We start from the raw sequence: 22,577 nt of genomic DNA on the forward strand, positions 1-22,577 counted from the left end.
GCACATACTAGCTTTTAAGGGCAAAGGCCATGCGGTTGGGCCTGGCCATGCAGAGGTGGCCAATGATACTGTAACACAGAGAAAGCTGCACAGTCATGCTAGGTGACCAATTGAATGACAATTTACTCTAGTAGACATTTGAACCAGCCTATCACCTTGGTCAGAATTGGTGTCCAAAAGGTGCCCAAAGGGCAGGGCCCATACTCCTTGGTAACTAGGAAGAAAGTACGCATCCCCCCACTGATCAGATGTCATCACCTGGCCTGACCCATTCTAGTATTTGAGCAAGTCCCCTGGGGGAAGGGGACAGTTTAAGGGTTAAACAACAAGGTTACTGTTTAACCTTAATGGAAGGCTCTTGCTAAATAGGTCCTTACAGGCTGAAGTGTGGAGGTCAGTTCATACAACAGAATGAATGTGAGGAGAGGAAACTTTGTTTTCCTCACTCCATTCTCCATTCGTTGCTTTGCCGAATACTTAAAATGAGATAAGACAGATTCATGAGGGGAAAAAAAAAAAATTCTTAATTATGAGAGCCTGAAAGACATGCGGCTCAAACACAGGCAATGGAAGCTTGCATGCCACAGTGACTTTAAAAGGGGAGGGAGGGATTTAGAATTGCAAACAGGAGTCATAAACTTACAGGAGAATGGAAAGATGAAATTGACATCGAATAATGCTTTGCCCCTCCAGGTACACAACTCTTGAGGATGTAAAAAGTTAATCTTTGGTGTCAGCAGTCTTTCTGATCAAGGTCCTCCATCTAATCGATTCTTGGTATGTATCACAGGCAAAGAAGGTAAATTGTACCTCCTATTTCTGCATACTTGGTACTTCTGGCACCTTCGAGAAGCAGGGCAGAGAGGAGAACCCAGAAGAGCCCCAGGGCAGGAGGTGGGACTCCTTAGCTCCCTAAGTCAGCCATCTTGGAACACAGGTTTTCCTTATCACTACAGGACAGTTTTCTTCCTCACTTTACACACGTCCTACTGATTTACAAGGAAGAAGCTTTCTTATCATATCTATAGCCTACCTTCCAGAGACCCATTAACTCAGTTTCCTGAGGCCCTAACATCACCCTCCCCTCCACAAAATTGAGGGAGGCTGAGGCAGAAGGAAAGATATGTAAAATTAAATTCCTTCTAAACCTGAAACCAAACCACAAGGATGTGTGGTAGAAGAATACAACAGTCCTCCAGGAAGCTGGCAAATGTCTTCATATCCTTAGCTCACTGGAGGGAAAAACAGCCTTTGCTTGACAATAACAAGGTCCCCATTCTCAAGAGTCTTCTTTCCCATATGACAGTCCTTCTGGACACCCCATTTGTCCTCAACTCCCCAGCTCCCAATTATATAATCAGTGACACATCAGGAAAATGAGCAGCTCTTTCTGCCTAGGGGTCCTGTCCCGGTGCTTTAAGAAACCACTGATTTACACCAAATCAAGACATCTCAATAATTCTTTCTTGGTCATCAGCTCCAGATTCCACCCCACTGAACCTCACCTATATTCCAAAACTCCATCAAGTTCCATATTGCTTATTGGTGGATGGGCAGAGCCATGAGAGCCTATAAGAACGTAGCAACCAGCACTTATCAGCACTTGCTAGATCCTTATCTTAACTATGCAGGCTGTACGTCAGCCTTTTGGGCTAAAAGTGAATGTTTTGTTTCTATATCTCATTTTTTCACCAAGTAACAATTTTCTGTCCTTAAGTTACTTTTTTGTAGCTCCAAGTTTTCTTTAGATTCCACTTCATTTGCACATAGTATTAGTTTCAGCAGGAGAATTTCTATTCTCCACTTATATACAACACTCAGGTCATCACGGTATGCTTCTTAACCCATCACCCGTTGCATCCACCCCTCCCACCCACTCCCTATCCAACCACCCTTAGGTTGTTCCTGACAGTTAGGAGTCTGTTCTGTGGGGGCACTTGTGTGACTCAGTCATTGAGCATCTGCCTTCAGCTCAGGTCATTCCAGGTTCCTGGGATCAAGCCCCACATTGGGCTTCCTGCTTGGTGGCAAACCTATGACTCCCTCTCCCCCTGCTTGTGTTCCCTGTCAAATAAAATCTGCTTCTTTAAAAGATTTTATTTATTTATTTATTTATTTATTTGACAGGGAGAGATTACAAGTAGGCAGGGAGGCAGGCAGACAGAGAAGGGGAAGTAAAAAGCGAAATCTTTCTTGAATATGGTGATTTCAGTTTGCAGTGTAGAGAGATAAAGGCATCTGACTGGGAAGATCTCACAGTAAGTAACATGACATGTGATGAAACCAAAGAAATTTGTTACTTGAATTGTATTGTAATGTTATTTTGGTGAGGACTAATCCTCTTTTGGTTATAAGTCACGGACTCTGAGAGGGTGTGTGATCCTGCTTCTGTTTGTGTGCCTGAAGTTGTTTTTTGGCCACCAATGGAAATCAGTGCTTCCTTTTTTTTTTTTTAAGATTTTATTTATTTATATGTCAGAGAGAGAGGGAGAGAGAGCGAGCACAGGCAGACAGAGAGGCAGGCAGAGGCAGAGGGAGAAGCAGGCTCCCTGCCGAGCAAGGAGCCCAATGTGGGACTCGATCCCAGGACGCTGGAATCATGACCTGAGCCAAAGGCAGCTGCTTAACCAACTGAGCCACCCAGGCATCCCTGGAAATCAGTGCTTCTGATCTGCACCCCAACTTGCAACACTTGGGCTGGACTGGTTCAGGCAGAAATGCTCACTGCCTCTCACTGCTGAGCTGCTACTCCAACAAATCTATGCCATGGAAAGAGGTAGAGCCTAGAACTACACTTATTACCATGCTGAGGAAAGGGAGGAAGGTACCGCACAGCAGTGTATCAGCTTCCCTGAAGGATCACCCAACCACACTGGATCTGACCTTGACTGGGTGATCTACATAGGAAATGAGGGAGCAACCACAGCACATGCCTTGCTGATCTGGCCTATTCCACTGTCCAGAAGGCTTCTTCATCTCAAACATCTATTCTACCATGTGACATCCTAAAGCTGCCCACATGACTGCATCATCCAACAACCTCCTTCATCCCTTGTCATGGATCTAGGCAGGGATAGTACAGTAATCACTGACATCCAACAGTACTAGTCTTCAGGAAGACACAGGAGGTCGATCAAATCAATAAAATAAAAGAGGACTTCCCTACTCCTGAGAAACCCACATTTTCCATTTCTTTTCCCCATTACATGTATTCATCAGATGACACCAGCAAGAGCTGCCTGTGCCTTTGCAGTGACTAAACGGAGCCAACTCTGGCTCTCCCCACACACAGGAAGAGTTCCTCACATTTCCTTTCAATAGGTCTTGTCTTTCTCTCAAAGGACGGTGCCTTCCTCAAGTTTTACTTAGATTCACATCCCACATCATTCATGTTGGAACTAATACCCATTGGCTTTCCATCTATCTAATCTCAATGAAGCATTTTCTGAGGACACTCTCTCCATAGGACAGGCAAGAAAGAATGGTTGTGGTGTCTTTGTAGCTGGAAAGAACAATGAGGGCGAATACAACTGGAGATCGGGAAATAACTTCTACATCTAGGGAGTCACTAGGGAAGCTCAGGACAATTCTCCTCTACACGCTAATTCTTCATCTTATATTTTCTGTCTCTTCCCTGGGCTACCACATGATTCCTGTTGGGATAGATTTCTGTTTCTTATGGGGTATCTATGACACACATAACATGGTCATATGCACATGTGTACCTCATAGACACATCAAAATACCACTCAGTGTAGGACATGGGGCACATGCTTTCATTTGGGGCCATGGTGCAGTGCTAGAGAGTCCCAAGTCTAAGTCCAGAATATGCCATCCTGACTAAAACAGATTTAGGGAAGGCCTGGGGGAAGGAGAGTGTTCTCTATGGGTTATGGGAGAGAAGGCATTGCAAGAAATAGAGATGGGGGTGCCTGGGTGATTCAGTGGGTTAAAGCCTCTGCCTTCAGCTCAGGTCATGATCCCAGGGTCCTGGAATGGAGCCCTGCATCAGGCTCTCTGCTCAGCAGGGAGCCTGCTTTCCCCACTCTCTCTGCCTGCCTCTCTGCCTACTTATGATCTCTTCATGTGTGTCAAATAAATAAATAAAATCTTTTTTTTAAAAAAAGAAAATCATTTTGAAAGGTCCCTTATTCCTCACCTTTCCCCAAACCATAGTGTAAAACCAGCCACCCCTTATGACCCTAGTGGCAGCAACTCTTTCTGCCCTCCTCCTCTCCCCATGCTTTAATAAAACAACACTTGGCACCAAAGACGACTCAAGAATTTTTTTTTTTTTGGTCATCAGCTCCAGACTCCACACCACTGAAGCTCACCTATATTCCAAAACTACAGCAGATAGAGCCAGAGCAGGGGAGGGTATTGAACGTGGCACTGAGTAGACAGGAAGTTCCGACAATGCACTGCAGCAGCTTCCCTGAATGGTCCCCCATCTACAGTGGCTCAAATCTTGATTGGGCTTTTATCCCTGGGAGAGAGCAGTGCTTGAGTTCAACCACGCACACACTTTGGTGATCCTGCCTATCCCAGTGTCCAGAAGGTTCCTTCACCACCAACAGCTACTCTACCATGTGACTTTTGAACGCTATCACCACATGATTGCATCACCAATACCCCTCTATCCTGAATTAGGTTCGGGCGATCGTGGTAAATATGATCCGACAGCATCCGATCATCAGTAACAAATAGGAATTCAGTTAAATCATGAAGATAAAGTAGGACTTCCCTACTCCTCAGAAACCCACCACATTTGCCAATTCCTTTCTCCCATTACATATATTCATCAGATGACATCACCAAGAGCAGTCCGTGCCTTTGCAGCGACTGAAGAGAGCCACCTCCGGATCCCTCCTCACAGTAGAAACAATTTTTTGACACTTTCTTTTAATAGGGCTTATGCTTCTAAGGATGGTGATTTCATCAAGTTCTACATAGATTCACATGCCAAATCCCAGTGTTTAATGTCTGAATTAATACCCATTGGCCTTCCAACTCTCTAATCTCAAGTGTTTAGTGAAGACACTCCTGCACAACCCAGGCAAAGAAAAAAAAAATGCTTGTGATGCCTATTAGCTGGAAAAATATATTAGCCAAAATATAACTGTAAATCTGGAAATAACTAGGAAATAAAACAAATAGAATTTATTTTTCTAAATCCACGGGGTCCATTCTTTAAATTGAGACTGTTAGGGCCAATTTAATGTTAAAACCTATTTAACTATTAGGGCCTGCTGAGCCAGAGCAACTCCATATTGCCCAGGTAGCCATATTGTTCTTTACATCCACGGACTTCATTCCGGGAATAAACGCCCCAGTAGTTCCTGGTATGGTTCTGGGTATCGATTCTGGGAGCAAACGCCTTAACAATAGAAGACATGTACTTTGGATTATCGGTTATGCCCTATAAAACCAGCCTGTGAGATAGGGAGAGGGTCGCTGTCTTTGGAGTCGCCCTGGCCGGTCATTCTGACTTCTAATGCTTGGCATAGAATAAGGCTTTGCATAACTTTCACTTTGTCTCAGGCTCATTCCTTTGATAACTGAGCTCAACATTCCAGGGGCTCATCCACGACCTAAGGCATCAGAATTTCTGGGAAAAGCCTTCGGAGGTAAGATCTTGAGATTTTATCCTGCAGGATCTGTTCTGTCTGTCTGGTTGCAGAGCTCCAGGGTATAGCCCACTGGGGACAAGCTGGACACAGCATTGCTCCCCGGGGCTGCAGTGGATGTGGGGATGCCCCATCCCTCCACTGGGGTATTGCCAGGGGGTTTGAATCCCCCTAGGCTGTCAGGGGACCTGCCAGGGGGTTCAAGTCCCCCTAGGTGGTCAGGGGACCAAGAAAATCCTCACCAGCGGCAGGCTGTATTTTTGAGTTGGGATTAAGTCTTGCACACCCTTAGACTTGGTATCTGGTTGAGGAAGGGCTGCTGGTTCTGGTCTGCAGTTGTCTGTCCTGTCTTTTTGTTGTCTGTTGTTGTTTGTTGTATTTGAAGAAATGGGGCAAGCAGAGAATAAGGGACCTATGACACCCCTAAGTCTTGTTCTTTAGCATTTTGAGAATTTTCAAGGTGAAACCACCCAGTTGGGTGACAAGGTTTACCCAGGAAAACTCTCTAAAACTAGGAATCCTTTCTCTGCCTTCTGGCAGCACTCCCCCTTCTGTTTCTGCACTGACTTGGGTGCGGCCTGCATAACTGGCCTCCAGGCAGTCCTCAGTGCTTCCTGCACCATGGCTCCTTTCCCTCTTCACTGTCAAGGAGCAAGAAGAGCAGCCCCTGGACCTAACACACCCCTCTCCAGATCTTCCCATCCATGTCTCAGGTAAACATTCAAAGTGTAGTGGGTCCAGGTGAAACGTAAATCAGTATTTGAACTAAGTTAAATGTGTTGATTTAATTAAGATAGACATGTCTTTAAAGTTACAGCAGTAAATGTGAAACTTCAATCAAAGTTTACTGAAGGTCAAATAAATTCATGCTATTTGTTAAAATCTGTTAGCAAATAAATAACTGGATTGATGGTTAATTGTCTGTCTCAAAGTTTTAATGGGTAATTGTTAAAGTAACTTTCAAAATATTTGGTAACCTGAAACTTTAACGTTTTGGTTAGATGACAAATGGAATTAAATTATGGACATCTAGGTCTTAACCAAATGAGACAAAATGCTAAAGCACTGAGTACTTGATGTAGGTTTATGCTTTTGACTTCTTATGCAATTCTATTGTAACTGTTCACAATCAGTTAATACTTAACCATTACGAGAGACTGAAGGGTTTCTAAGAATAGAAAATTCTGCTAACTGTAACCAAGACTGATAGAAGTATGGGAAATAACCCTACATGTAAAAAAGTAGGAGATACATAAGAAAGATAAGGAATGGTAATACCTTTTATTAAAGAAAAAGCTAATTTTTTCCTAAATGAGATGGTTGTTTGAAAGGCAATGGCTTGGGACAAAACCTGGATACAAAAGAAGTTGTAAAATGTTTGTGAAGGGAAATTTTCAGAAAAAAAAAAAAAAATTTAGGTATGGTCAGGACAGACCACCAAAAGAAATATACTGTAAGGTTTTTATTAAAGGTTTTAATGTTGTCTGAAAAACCAGAGGAAAGACAGTTAACTGATAGTAAGTTTAAAATAACTGTACACACACAAAAAAGAGGGCCTAAGAGAATAAATAGTTTTATCTTAAAGTATGAAAAACAGACTAAAAAAATAGTTAAAGTTTTGGCATTACATGAGGTGGGAAGGAGACAAGAAAAAAAAAAAAGTCAGTGGGTAAGAAAAAGGCAGGTAGCAGATGGTCAATGGAAAGAAAAGCCTAAACACAGAGAAAGCAGGTGGGAAGGCTTAGATTGAGATCAGTGTGCTTACTGCAAGGAAAAAGGACACTGGGTCATAGAGTGCCCTAAGAAGAAAATGGCAATGCTGGCCACCAAAGACTGAAGGGGATGTGGTTTGGGGCCCCTCCCCAAACCTTGGGTTAAAATTGAGGTGGAGGGGAAATCAATTGATTTTTTGGTGGACACGGGAGCCCAATTTTCATCATTACTAAAGCCTATGGGAAAACTATCTGGAGAGGAAGTCTGGGTACAAGGGGTAAATGGCACAGAAAGACAGAAATGGACAACAGAAGAACTTTAAATTTGGCCTCGGGAGTAGCCAAACATCAATTCTTGGTCCTCCCTAATGCCCCATATAACCTGATGGGAAGAGATCTCCTCCACAAACTACAGGCTGGCATTCAGTTCTTGAAAGGAGACATGACTGTGACTTTGGGACAACCCACTGTGTAGATGCTTGTGGCAGCAGTAGATGAACATCTCCTTTATGAGCCAGTCTCAAAACCAGAGGAGATAAGGGAGGGAAGCCTTCTCCAAACCCTACAGGTCAAACTTCCCGAACTCTGGGCAGAAGGGAGGCCTCTTGGCCTGGCCAAGGGATGGCCTCCAGTAGTGGTACAGTTAAAAGCAACAGCTATGGCCATTCAAGTCCAGCAGTACTCCCTCTCCTGGGAAGCATAGTAAGGGATCAGAAAACCTATTAATCGCCTCCATGGAGAGACATCCCCTCTCCATGAACACACCTTTCAGCCCATCAAAAAGGCTGAAACTGGGAAGTACCAACCTGTTCAGGACTTGTGGGAAGTTAACAAATGGGTTGAAGATATCCACCTGACAGTGCCCAACCCCTATACCCTACTCTCCCTCCTAGGCCCCAAAAGAACTGTGTATACCATCTTAGATCTCAAGGATGCATTTTTCTGCATACCTTTGGCAAGGGAGTCTCAACCCCTCTTTGCTTTTGAGTGGTCTGACCCACAGGAAGGGTTCCAAGGCCAGCTCACCTGGACAAGACTTCCCCAAGGATTCAAAAATTCACCCACCATCTTCGACAAGACCCTACACGAGGATTTGCATGAGTACAGAATCACCAAAATGAGAGTCACTCTGTTACAGTATGTTGGTGACTTGCTAATAGCCGCTGAGGACTGTGAGTCATGCTTGCGGCCGGGGGGGGGGGGGCACTGGCAGAAACTCTCTTACAGACTGCAGGAAAAAGGGTATCAGGTGTCAACAAAGAAAGCACAGCTTTGTCAGAGCCATGCCACTTATTTATGCTTTGATCTCCATGAGGGAGTGCCTTCACGGAGTCCAGGAAACAGGTGATCACCCGATACCCCCACCCTACCATGCCCCAACAAGTGAGGGAGTCTCTTGGGACAGTGGGCTACTGCAGACTGTGGATACCGCGGTTCACAGAGATTGCCCAAACCCTCTACAAACTGATTAAGGGAAAACTCACTATGGTAGAGTGGACCACTGAGGCAGAAGGAGCATTTCGAAAATTACAAACAGCCTTATTGAGTGACCCAGCACTGGCCATCGCAGATGTAACCAAGCCCTTCCACTTTATGTAGATGATAAGGCAGGGGTAGCCAAAGGGTTTTGACTCAGACTCTGGGGCCTTGGTAAAGGCCAGTAGCCTTTCTTAGCAAAAAAACTAGATCCAGTAGTGGCTGGGTTCCCCCCTTGCCTCCACATAATTGCTGCCATGGCCCTCCTGGTCAAGGATGCAAGTAAATTAACTTTGGGTCAAAATCTCATCTTGACCACTACTCACACTGTCGAAGGCCTCCTCTGGACCCCACCAGACTGGTGGATGACAAACACCCGAGTGACAGGGTATTAAGCCCTCCTCCTCAATGAACTGAAAGTGATTTTCAGGCCCCCAGCAGTGCTAAATCCAGCCACATTACTGCCAGAAAAGCTAACTGACCACCCATACAGCTGCGGGGAGGTCCTAACCCAGATCACAGGAATAAGGCCTGACCTCAGAGACACTCCCCTCCTGGATGCGAGAGGACTCTGTTCACAGATGCGAGTGGCTACATGACCGATGGAAAGAGGTATGCAGGGGCTGCGGTGGTTTCTCCTCAACAGGAGCTCTGGAAGGCAGCCCTGCCACACAGAACCTCATTGCAAAAAGTGGAGCTGATTGCACTCACTAAGGCACTGCAGATGGCCAAGGGTAAGACCGCCAACATCTATGCCATTGACGGAGCAAAAATCAGGCTCACGGATTCATACACCCAGTACAAGTAACTCAATCTCCAGAAGAGATTCGAGAATAAAGTACATTAATATTTGTTGGTCACAAACCTCAAAAAGGCTCAATATAACAAAAAGCACATCAAAACTAATTGTACCCTTAAAAACTCCCCCACTGAATCTTTCCAACGTAACAGCATATGCATTTTCCAAGTGTTTAACTTGATCCTTTTTCTTGGACTAACGAGTACTGTCTGAATAGAGGGACTGATACACTCCTTTTACTTGGTATCTGTGACATTTATTGACATTAGATGTTCAATCAGAGTTTTCTAATTATTTGTATGATTCAATTTACCTTCTTTAGCACTTTGCGAACGTGTGTATTAAAATGAGGGTCTTTCCACAATCATGTTTCTAGGGTTTGAACATAGTGTGCATATTGGGACACTGAGTATAGACTTAATTCCAGTTAAAGGTTTCACCACATTCATCACATTTTACCATGTTGCTCCCATATGAAAACTACGATGTTGTGAGTTTCAAGGAGAGAGAGGGTGGACTTCTTTAGATGTGTATAGCTATTCTCCAGTTACACTGGATGCAAGGTCTGTGATGTAAGGGTTTTTACAGTCCTTACTCCTAGACTTTAAATTTTTAAAGTTTCTTGCCAGGATGACTTCTATGATGGTTAGTAAGGTGTGAGCGCCGGTAAAAGGCCTTGCCACATTCTTCACATTTGTAAGGTTTCTCTCCAGTATGAATTCTGTGATGCTTAAGAAGGTTTGAGTGCAATGAAAAGGCCTTGCCACAATCCTTACATTTATAAGGTTTCTCTCCAGTATGAATTCTGTGATGCTGATCAAGGTGTGAGCGCTTGTTAAAGGCTTTGCCACATTCTTGGCATTGGTAAGGTTGATCTCCAGTATGAATTCGGTGATGCCAAGTAAGGTCAAAAGGCCAGCTAAAGGCCTTGCCACACTCTTGACATTGGTAAGGTCTCTCTCCAGTATGAATTCGGTGATGTTGAGTAAGTTGTGAAGGCCGGCTAAAGGCCTTGCCACATTCTTGACATTGGTAAGGCTTCTCTCCAGTATGAATTCGGTGATGTTGAGTAAGGGCTGAAGTTCGGCTAAAGGCCTTACCACATTCCTTACATTTGTAAGGTTTCTCTCCAGTATGAATTCTGTGATGCGCAGTAAGCAATGACCTCCGGTGAAAGGCCTTGCCACATTCTTGACATTTGTAAGGTTTCTCTCCAGTATGAAATCGGAGATGATTACTAAGGGTTGAATGACCCTTAAAGGCCTTGTCACATTCCTGACATTTGTAAGGTCTCTCTCCAGTATGAACTCTGTGATGTCGAGTAAGGTGTGAGCGCTGTTTAAAAGCCTTGCCGCATTCCTTACATTTGTAAGGTTTCTCTCCAGTATGAATTCGGTGATGTTTCCTAAGCAATGAGCTATGGGAAAAGGCCTTGTCACATTCTTGACACTTGTAAAGTTTCTTCTCTCCAGTATGAAGTCTGTGATGTTGATCAAGGCGTGAGCGATCATTAAAGGCCTTGCCACATTCTTGACATTCATAAGGTTTCTCTCCAGTATGAATTCTGTGATGTTGGCTAAGCCCTGAGCTCTGGTGAAAGCCCTTCCCACATTCTTGACATTTGTAAGGTCTCTCTCCAGTATGAAATCTGAGATGATTACTAAGGGTTGAGTGACACTTAAAGGCCTTGTCACATTCTTGACATTTGTAAGGTTTCTCTCCAGTATGAACTCTGTGATGTCGAGTAAGTCTTGAGCGCTTGTTAAAGGCCTTGCCACATTCCTTACATTTGTAAGGTTTCTCTCCAGTATGAATTCGGTGATGTGCACTAAGCAATGAACTCTGGTAAAAGGCCTTGTCACATTCCTGACATTTGTAAGGCTTCTCTCCAGTATGAATTCTGTGATGTAGATCAAGGTATGAGCGCTCCTTAAAGGCCTTGCCACATTCTTGACATTTGTAAGGTTTCTCTCCAGTATGAATTCTGTGATGTCGAGTAAGGTGTGCTTGCTGGTTAAAGGATCTACCACATTCCTTACATTTGTAAGGTTTCTCTCCAGTATGAATTCTGTGATGTTGATCAAGGCGTGAGCGCTCCTTAAAGGCCTTGCCACATTCTTGACATTTGTAAGGCTTCTCTCCAGTATGAATTCTGTGATGTCGAGTAAGGTGTGCCAGCTGGTTAAAGGACCTACCACATTCCTTACATTTGTAAGGTTTCTCTCCAGTATGAATTCTGTGGTGTTGAATAAGTGTTGAGCGAATTTTAAAAACTTTGCCACACTCTTTGCATTTGTAGAGTTTCTTTCCAGTATGGATTTGCCTATGTTTCCTTAGGGATGAGCAGTACTTAAAGATTTTACCACATTCTTCACATTTGTATGATTTCATTTCAGTATTAATTTGCTGATGCTGAGATCGGGTTGAGTGTGAGTCAAAGACTTTACCACGTCCCTTAAAAATGGGTGTTTTCTCTCCACTAGGGATAGTCTTCTTTCTACTTAGTCTTGATGACTGACTAAATGTGGGACCACGTTTAGCATATCTGAATGGGTTTTTGGCCTCATGAATTCTCTGATCATCACCAATACTGGAGGACTGCTGAGGACCATTCTCACACTGACTGGATTCATCAGGATTTTCTCCCAAATGGATACTCTCATGTGTAATAAGGCTAGACCTCTGATGAAAGACTTCCCCACATTTATAACATTCATACTGGTTCTCTGAAAACTGAGTCCTCACACGTCTCTGAACACTGCAGCCCTGGTTAAGTGTTTTCTCAGATTCAGGGCACTGAGCAATGCTGTCTCCATTGGAAGGGCTCTGGTCATTCTGGAGGGTCGACTCCTCAGTGAAGCCCCTCTCGTATGGATCCCGCTTAGCACTTTGTTCTTCATTATTCAATCTCTGATTTTCAGAAGTATCTGATGGGGTCAATCCAATCCCGTTTTGAAAATGGTTCCAATCATTGTTTTCAGCACAGACTAGATAACTTTCCAGATTGTCCAAACTGTCTTTCTGCAAAGAGCTATGTTGGAATACTTGAATGGAGCTTTTGCTGACAGAAACACACTGCTTTGTGGAAGCAGCTGACTTAAAAAGGGAAGTTTTCCATGATGTTTTATATCCTACACTATTTGGGTCATTTTGAGTCTTATTAGATGCCATTGCCTCAGATGGGCTCTGTCCTTCATTGTATCCTTGATGCCCTTCCCTCTCTCTATTACTTTCCTGGTCTGTTATTAAGTATGTATTTTCAAGAGCACTATCTTTGTATCTACCCATTGTCACTTTTGGGAAAGAAGCTTCTATGCTTGGCTTTTGCAGGAAGTTCTGGGTGTCATGTGAAGATATGGCTGAAAGATATCAAATAAGAGAAAAGTAAAATCATTGCACTTACTACTTTCAGATGAATATACTGATGACTTGTAACATACAAGTTTCCAGTCAATCAGAGAGTGTCAGAAAGATGGCTAGGAAAGAATCATCAGAATTACCTTCCTCCATGGACACCCTACTTTTGAACACAACATACTGACCACATACCCTAATAGATAATTCTGTGATACTGTCATGCTCTAGCACAAATCCCTTCCTGCATCTCAAATAATCTGGAAAAGTGCCACATGAGTGTAAAATTAGAAGAATGGTTATTTAAACATAAAACTGAAATAAAACGGAAAAAAATCCAACATACTCAATAGGTAAAGATTGTAAGCTTCTCCTCTATGATCAGAAATGAGGTAATGAAATAACCCCACCACTGCCTTTCAACATGGTACTGGACATTCAAGTCAGAACTGGGGTAAAAAAAAAAAAAAACACATAAAAAGAATCCAAACTAAAAAAAGAAAAAGTAAAATTATCTGTGTTCACAGATGACATGATCTATAAAAGACCCTAAAGAATCCTAATTTAATTTTTCTGTGCTTTTTTTCTATTGTTTGTATTGTTTATTTCTGCTAAACATTGTCTACAACACTTTTCATTTTCAAATTTTTTTTATGCAATGCATGGCTGAGTCTCTGCCTGCCTCTCCATCTACTTGTGATTTCTGTCAAATAAATAAATAAAATCTTAAAAAAAAAAAAAAGAGCTGGAAGGATACTTGGGTGGCTTGGTGGGTTAAGCCTCTGCCTCCAGCTCAGGTCATGATCTTAGCGGCCTGGGATCGAGTCACACATTGGGCTCTCTGCTCGGCAGGGAGGCTGCTTCCTCCTCTCCTCTCTCTGCCTACCTCTCTGCCTACTTGTGCTCTCTGTCTGTCAAATAAATAAATAAAATCTTTTTAAAAAGAGAGAGCTGGAATAAAAAACTTAACTTTCCACGAGAAACTAGGAAAGGAAAAAACTTAAATGAAATGTAGTAGTACTATAAATGACAAAGATAAATCTGAAATAAGTAAAAGGGAGACCAGAATTGTAACAGAACACTGAATGTAATGCCCAGTTCACCCAAAATAATAAAACTGGCTGTGTTTTAACTTGGTCAGCATTTATAAACTACCAAATCAGATAACTTGGGAATAAAAGCAGTAACAACAACAATAGATAATTCCTAAAATTGCACAAGTCACTAAGACTGAATTATCTACCCTCTACCAAATAAATGGGAACTCATCTTACACTAGAAACAGGAATTTAAATTGTATTTAGAAACAAAACTCTCCCAGCACAGAAAAGCCCAAAACCTAGGAATGTTACAACATTTGAAGCAGTCACTGAGTTCCCTAAATCAAACCTTGTGCTAGAGGATTCTTCTCTCTTTTGCTCAGATTCATTATTTTCCTTTTTTATGTCCTTGAGGTCAGAAAGTCCTTCATTTCCTCCAACTGGCTGTTAACTGCATCAATCCTCTTTTCAATCTCATTTATTGCATTGTTAATTTCACTGATTTTTAAAAATTTATCTATTTGAGGGGTGCCTGGGTGGCTCAGTGCATTAAAACCTCTGCCTTCAGCTCAGGTCATGATCCCCCAGTCTTGGGATGGAGCCCCGCATTGGGCTCTCTGCTCAGCAGGGAGCCTCTTCCTCCTCTCTCTCTTCCTGCCTCTCTGCCTACTTGTGATCTGTCAAATGAATAAATAAAGACTTTAAAAAGATTTATTTATTTGAGATAAAAATAGAGAGAGAGAGAGAAAGAGCATGAGTGGGAGCTACAGAGAGAGGGAGAATATCAAGTAGACAGCACACTGAATGTCCACACTGACCTGGGGCTGGATCCTATGATCCTGAAATCACTACTTAAGCTTAAACCAAGAATCAGATATAATTGAGACACCCGTGCCCTCCTTCTTTTTTTCCCTTCTAACTCTTGTCTCTGTGGTAAAGTTCTCAGCACTTTTTTCTCAAACCTGTGAGTATCTCTACAATTGTTGCCTTTAATTCTCCATTAGGTATGTTACTGATAACTGCTTCCGTTAGATCTCTGGCCATGGCCGTATTTTTTTGTTTCTTCTAGGATAAATTCTTCCATCATGGCATTTTGTCTAAGTCTGCGTTCCTTTCTGTATTAGAAAAGCCAGTGATTTGTCCTGCTACATCCTTCTAGTCAGTGGTCCACAGAGGCTCTCCTTGCCTTCTTTAGACAGTATTTTCTCCCTGGTCTGAATGTGGTCAGTTTTAACTAGGTAAGCTCTGGTCTGCTTGTGAAATGAGACCTGAAACCACCTCCACCAGAACGGAGGTTGTGCAGAACTCTCTTCTCTGCTCAGGAGATGTGGTGTGGACAGGGGCCCACCTTTCTGGGCCTGAGGTTAGCTAGATTGAGAAGGTCAGTCCAACCAGAGCACAGGGGCCTGGGGCTTAGGAAGCAAGCCAGACAGCCAATGTCCTCACTGACGAGGACACTGGGACATTGGGACATTGCTCTGAGATTACGCTACAGGGCAGGAGAGGGAAATGCTGCCATCTAACTTCTGTGTTCTTAAATACAAGATCCCACTGAATGTTTCCTCACAGGGAACACTCCTAGACTAGTGAATACTCTTCCCACTGTGTCCCCCAGTCATTCTTTTGATCACTGTTTGCAGGTTGTTTGTACCCAGGTTGCTTGTCTTCCTACTCACCAGGAGTAGCATAGCACCTTTTTGGCTCTATCCCAGCCAAGGCTGCTGACCTTTAAAACTCTAGGCTTTAAAAGACCTGCTAGTTCCAGGTGCCTGGGTGGCTCAGTGGGTTAAGCCGCTGCCTTCGGTTCGGGTCATGATCTCAGGGTCCTGGGATCGAGTCCCGCATCAGGCTCTCTGCTCAGCAGGGAGCCTGCTTCCTTCTCTCACTCACTCTCTGCCTCCCTCTCTGCCTACTTGTGATCTCTGTCTGTCAAATAAATAAATAAAAATCTTTAAAAAAAAAAAAAAAGACCTGCTAGTTCCAAAAACTCGTGAAATTCAACCCCTCGGTTTTGCACACCAGGGGCTTTGGAGAAACATTCTCCTTGTGCGTTCCCTCTGTCAGGTCACTTTCTCCACAACCAGGGATCCCTGCCTTCAATAGCACTGTAATTCTTCCCTCCCTCAACCATGTTTCCAAACTTTCTGCCATCTATGATGTGGCCTCTTCTTTCCTTTAACTTAGGGAGTATGATCTGACATTCTTCATGGCCATTTCTGGAGTACTGAAGATGATTCAGTACTTATCTAGTTGTGTTCCTGAGATGTGATGAGTCTAGTGTCCTCCTATTCCAAGGCCATTTTCCTCTCCTGGAAATCCTTGTTGTTAGAAACCTGTGAAAAGGGGTGCCTGGGTGGCTTAGTGGGGTAAAGCCTCTGCCTTCAGCTCAGGTCATGATCCCAGGGTCCTGGGATTGAGCACCACATTGGGCTCTCTGCTCAGTAGGGAGCTTCCTTCCCTACTGATTAAATAAATAAATAAATAAATAAGATCTTTTAAAAAATAAAAAGAAACCTGCGTGAACTAAAAAAATTTGTAAAAACATTTGTAAAAAAAATTTACAGCACTGAAGAATACAAACTCAACACATAGAAAATTTGTTGTTTCTTTTTTTTTTTATGATTTTATTTATTTGACAGGTAGAGATCACAAGTAGGCAGAGAGGCAGGCAGAGAGAGAGAGAGAGGGAAGCAGGCTCCCCACTGAGCAGAGAGCCCGATGTGGGGCTCGATCCCAGGACCCCGAGATCATGACCTGAGCCAAAGGCAGCGGCTTAACCCACTGAGCCACCCAGGCGCCCCGAAAATTTGTTGTTTCTACTTAAAAAAGAATTCGAAAAGTTGAGACATAATACATTTAGAGGAACATCCCCCAAATAAAATGCTTATAATTCAAAATAATATCATCAAATCTGGAACAATGAAAACTATGAATAGTGTGCAGGAGTTGAAACAAGAAATAAGTGGAAGCACATTGATGTTCTTTCACTCAAATACTTAAGACTACTGACCTATCAATAAAAATTCAATTGACCTGCAGATTTAAAGTACTCTCTACCAAATTCCCAATGCTATTTTTGCAGAAAGGACAAAATGCACCCTTTTACATGGATGTCACAGGATAACACATACCCAGAATAATTTGGAAAATGAACAGCACACATCATGATTTAAGGCATACTGCAAAGTCACAATTATCAAAATAATATACTACAGACAGAAAGAAAGCCACAGAATAAGGGAAGAGTGTAGATCATCTAGACATATATTTCTCCAATGTTACTATGTATGACAATCAACTGAAACCTTGTTAAAATTCATATTCTAATTTTCATTTCTGATTAGGGTCTAAGTTTCTACATTTCTCACAAGTGTGCAACTGATGCCCATATTTTCATTTCCACAGTTCTAAATTCCATAAATGAATGAATGAATGAATGAATGATAGATGAAGAAATGAATGAATGAATAAAATAAAAAATAAAATAAAATAAAAATAATGGATGGGGCTGCATCAGTGACTCACTTGGCTAAGTGTCTATTTTGGCTCAGTTCATGATCTCAGGGTTTTGGGACTGAGCCCTACAGCAGGCTCTGTGCCTCTGTAGAGATACACAAAGGATGGAGAGAAATCAAAGGAGTAGTTAGGTCTAAGACCATGGCAATGGGAATCTGTCACAAGAAACAACTTGTGTACATGTTCCACTGAAAGACAAATCATAGATTTTATATGTCAGTACTAGTCATGACAGTCCCAGGTGCCCAAATAATTTTTAAAAACTTAAATTAAAAAACAGACACAGGGGCACCTGGGTGGCTCAGTGGGTTAAGCCTCTGCCTTCGGCTCAGGTCATGATCTCAGGGCCCTGGGATCAAGCCCAACATTGGGCTCTCTGTTCAGCAGGGAGCGTGCTTCACTCGCCCACCCCCACCCCTGCCTCTCTGCCTACTTTTTCTCTCTCTCTGTCAAATAAGTAAATAAAATCATTAATAAAAAAGTAGAAACAAAAGCCTCCTCATCAAAAACCTAGAAGTATTAGCAATATACATATACTAACAAATTGAAATTAAAATAGGAAGGAATTTCACACTGTGACTAGATTTTAAAAGCATGCTTTAGGAAAATGCACGCTTAGGGCACCTAGGTGGCTCAGTGGATTAAGCCACTGCCTTCAGCTCAGGTCATGATCTCAGGGTCCTGGAATCGAGTCCCGCATCAGGCTCTCTGCTCAGTGGGGAGCCAGATTCCCCCCCTCTCTCTGCCTGCCTTAGCCTACTTGTGATCTGTCAAATAAATAAATTCTTTAAAATAAAATGCATACGTAACCCTGACAGCACGCTGAACACAGCTGGCAGCAGACACACAATTCCTCTGGAAATGGCCATTATCCCATGTTCCCCTACAAACCCCTAACCCCTTCCTGTGAGTGGGCTGCCGGTTTGAAGGCCTCAACCTGCTGGGCTGCCAGTTTGAAGGCCTCAACCTGCTGAAGCCTCCTTGGCTGGCAAAGCAATAAAGCTACAGCTGCCCTTGATCCCCAGCTCTGTCTGCACGTTCTGATCTGGGTCTGAAACATAGAGGTCAGTTCATACAACAGAATGAATGTAAGGAGAGATTTGTTTTCCTCACTCCATTCTCCATTCTTTGGTTTGTCGAATACTTAAAAAATTTCCTAATTATGACCGCCTGAAAGACATGAGGCTCAAAGACAGGCAATGAAAGCTTGCATGCCACAGTGGCTGAGTGGGTTAAGCCTCTGCCTTCAGCTCAGGTCATGATCTCAGGGTCTTGGGATCGAGCCCCGCATCGGGCTCTCTGCTTGGCGGGGAGCCTGCTTCCCCCTCTCTCTCTGCCTGCCTCTCTGCCTACTTGTGCTCTCTCTCTGTCAAATAAGTAAATAAAATCTTGAAAAAAAAAATTAAAAAAAAAAAAAGAGGGAGGGATTTATAATTGCAAACAGGAGTCATAAACTTACAGAAGAATGAAAAGATGAAATCTACATCAAATAATGCTTTGCCTCTCCAGGTAGACAACTCTTGAGGATGTAAAAAGTTAATCTTTGGGCGCCTGGGTGGCTCAGTGGGTTAAGCCGATGCCTTCAGCTCAGGTCATGATCTCAGGGTCCTGGGATCGAGTCCCACATCAGTCTCTGTGCTCAGCAGGGAGCCTGCTTCCTCCTCTCTCTCTCTGCCTGCCTCTCTGCCTACTTGTAATCTCTGTCAAATAAATAAATAAAAATCTTTAAAAAAAAAAAAAAGTTAATCTTTGGGGCAGCAGTCTTTCTGATCGAGGTCCTCCATCTAATCGATTCTTGGTATGTATCACAAAGAGGATAATTTGTACCTATTTCTGCATACTTGGTACTTCTGGCACCAGAGAAGAGAACCCAGAAGAGCCCAAGGGCAGAAGTTGGGACTCCTTAGCTCCCTAGGTCAGCCATCTTGGAACACAGGTTTTCCTTATCACTACAGGACAATTTTCTTCCTCACTTCACACATATCCTACTGATTTACGAGCAAGAAGCTTTCTTATCATATGTAAAGTGTAACTTCCAGAGATCCATTAACTCAGTTTCCTGAGGCCCTAACATCACCCTCCCCTCCATAAAATTGAGAGAGGCTGAGGCAGAAGGAAAGGTATGTAAAATTAAATTTTCTTCTAAACCTGTAACCAAACCACAAGGATGTGTGATTGAAGAATACAACAGTCCTCCAGGAAGTTGGCAACTATCTTCATATCCATAGCTCATTGGAAAGAAAAACAGCTTCTGCTTGACAATAACCAGGTTCCCATTCTCAAGAGTCTTCTTTCCCATATGACAGTCCTTCTGGACACCCTGTTTGTCCTCAACTCCCCAGTTCCCAATTATAAAATCAGTGACACATCAGGAAAATGAGCAGCTCTTTCTGCCTAGGGGTCCTGTCCTGGTGCTTTAAGAAACCACCAATTTACACCAAAGACATCTCAAGAATTCTTTCTTGGTCATCAGCTCCGGATTCCACCCCACTGTGCCTCACCTATATTCCAAAACTCCGTCAAGTTCCATATTGCTTATTAGTGGATGGACAGAAGTCACGAGAGCCTTTAAGAATGTAGGAACCAGGGACGCTTGGGTGGCTCAGTTGGTTGGACAACTGCCTTCGGCTCAGGTCATGATCCCAGAGTTCCGGGATCGAGTCCCGCATCAGGCTCCCAACTCCACAGGGAGTCTGCTTCTCTCTCTGACCTCCTCCTTGCTCATGTTCTCTCTCACCGTCTCTCTCTCAAATAAATAAATATCTTAAAAAAAAAAAAGAAAGAAAGAAAGAAAGAAATGTAGCAACCAGCACTTATTAGATATTTATCCTAACTATGCAGGCTAAGTCAGTCTTCTGGGCGAAAAGTGTTTTTGTTTCTGTGTCTCTTCTTTTCACCAAGTAACAATTTTTTGTCCTTAAGTTACTTTTTTGTAGCTCCAAGTTTTCTTTAGATTCCACTTCATTTGCACATAGTATTAGTTTCAGCAGGAGAATTTCTGTTCTCCACTTACATACAACACCCAGCAGTCATCACAGTGTGCTACTTAACTCATCACCCATTGCATCCACCCCTCCCACCCACTCCCTATCCAACCACCCTTAGTTTTTCTTGACAGTTAAGAGTCTGTTCTGTGGGGGCAACTGGGTGGCTCAGTCATTGAGCATATGCCTTCAGCTCAGGTCATTATCCCAGGGTCCTGGGATCAAAACCTACATTGGGCTCCCTGCTCAGTGGGAAGCCTACTGCTCCCTCTCCCCCTGCTTGAGTTTCCTGTCAAATAAAATCTTTTTACGATTTTATTTATCTGACTGAGAGACATCACAAGTAGGCAGGGAGGCAGGCAAAGAGAGAAGGAAAAGGCGAAATCCTTATTGAATATGGTGCTTTCAGTTTGCGGTGTAGAAAATAAGGCATCTGACTGGGAAGATCTCATGGAAAATAACATGGCATGTGATAAAACCAAAGAAATTTGTTACTTCAATTGTATCGTAACCTCATCTTGGTGAGGACTACTTTTCTTTTGGTTCTAAGTCACAGACTCTGAGAGGGTGTGTGGTTGTGCTTCTGTTTGTGTACCTCAAGTTGTTTTGTGGTCAGCAATGGAAATCATTGCTTCTGATTTCCAACTTGCAATACGTGGGCTGGACTGTTTTCAGGCAGATACGCTCACTGCCTCTCACTGCTGAACTGATTCTCTAACAAATCTGTGCCATGTAAGGAGGCAGAGACTAGAACTATACTTACTACCATGCTGAGGAAAGAAGGAATGTACCGCACAGCAGTGAATCAGCTTCCCTGAAGGATCACCCAACCACACTGGATCTGACCTTGACTTGGGTTATCTACATAGGAAACGAGAGCTTAGAAGCAACCACAGCACATGCCTTGCTGATCTGGCCTATTCCACTCCCCAAAAGGCTTCTTCATCTCAAACATCTATTCTACCGTGTGACATCTTAAGATGTCTTAAGATGTCACACGGTAGAATGCCCACATGAATGCATCATCTAACACCCTCCTCCATCCCTTTTCATGCATCTAGGCAGGGGCAGAACAGTCATCACTGACATCCAACAGCATTAATCCTCAGGAAGACACAGGAGGTCGATCAAATCATAAGGATGAAGCAGGACCTCCCCACTCCTAAAAAACCCACATTTGCCACTTCCTTTCCCCATTACATGTATTCATCAGATGACTGACTGAATACATGTATTCATCAGCAAGAGCTGCCTGTGCCTTTGCAGTGACTAAAGGGAGCCACCTCTGGCTCTCTCCCCACACAAAAGAGTTCCTCACATTTCCTTTCAATGGGTCTTGTCTTTCTAAGGACAGTGCCTTCCTCAAATTTTACTTAGATTCACATCCCACATCATTCATGTTAGAATTAATACCCATCAGCTTTCCATCTGTCTAATCTCAATGAAGCATTTTCTGAGGACACTCTCTCCATAGGACAGGCAAGAAAGAATGGTTGTGGTGCCTACATAGCTGGAAAGAAAAATGAGGGTGAACACAACTGGAGATCTGGAGATAACTTCTACATCTAGGGAGTCACTAGGGAAGCTCAGGACACGTCTCCTCCTCTACATGCTAATTCTTCATCTTGAATATTTTCTGTCTCTTCCCTGGGCTACCACATGATTCCTATTGGGATAGATTTCTGTTTCTTATCGGGTATCTATGACACACATAACATGGTCATATGCACATGTATACCTCATAGACACATCAAAATACCACTCAGTGTAGCTCATGGGGCACATGTTTCATTTGGGGCCATGGTGCTGTGCTACAGAGTCCCAAGTCTAAGTCCAGAAAATGCCATCCTGACTAAAACAGATTTAGGGAAGTCCTGGGGGGAGGGGGAGTATTCTCTATGGGTTATGGGAGGGAAGGCATTGCAAGAAATGGAGATGGGGATGCCTGGGTGGTTCAGTGGGTTAAAGCCTCTGCCTGCAGCTCAAGTCATTATCCCAGGGTCCTGGAATGAAGCCCCTCTCTCTCTGCCTCCCTCTCTGCCTACGTGCAATCTGTCGGTAAAATAAAT

General features: G+C 43.2%; 1 protein-coding gene across 1 annotated transcript; it reads right to left on the reverse strand.

The window, feature by feature from the left end:
- Nucleotides 1-9,620: 9,620 nt before the first annotated feature.
- Nucleotides 9,621-20,139, reverse strand: LOC122911698 (zinc finger protein 665-like). The gene is given in 3 exon segments (XM_044256668.1): nt 9,621-10,679; nt 10,681-12,973; nt 20,026-20,139. Coding segments are annotated over 2 exon segments (2,751 nt in total). The 5' UTR covers nt 12,903-12,973; nt 20,026-20,139; the 3' UTR covers nt 9,621-10,150.
- Between the last annotated feature and the right edge of the window lie 2,438 nt (nt 20,140-22,577).

This window comes from Neovison vison, chromosome 7 (assembly GCF_020171115.1).
Source record: "Neovison vison isolate M4711 chromosome 7, ASM_NN_V1, whole genome shotgun sequence".
In the NCBI taxonomy this organism is placed as follows: domain Eukaryota; kingdom Metazoa; phylum Chordata; class Mammalia; order Carnivora; family Mustelidae; genus Neogale; species Neogale vison.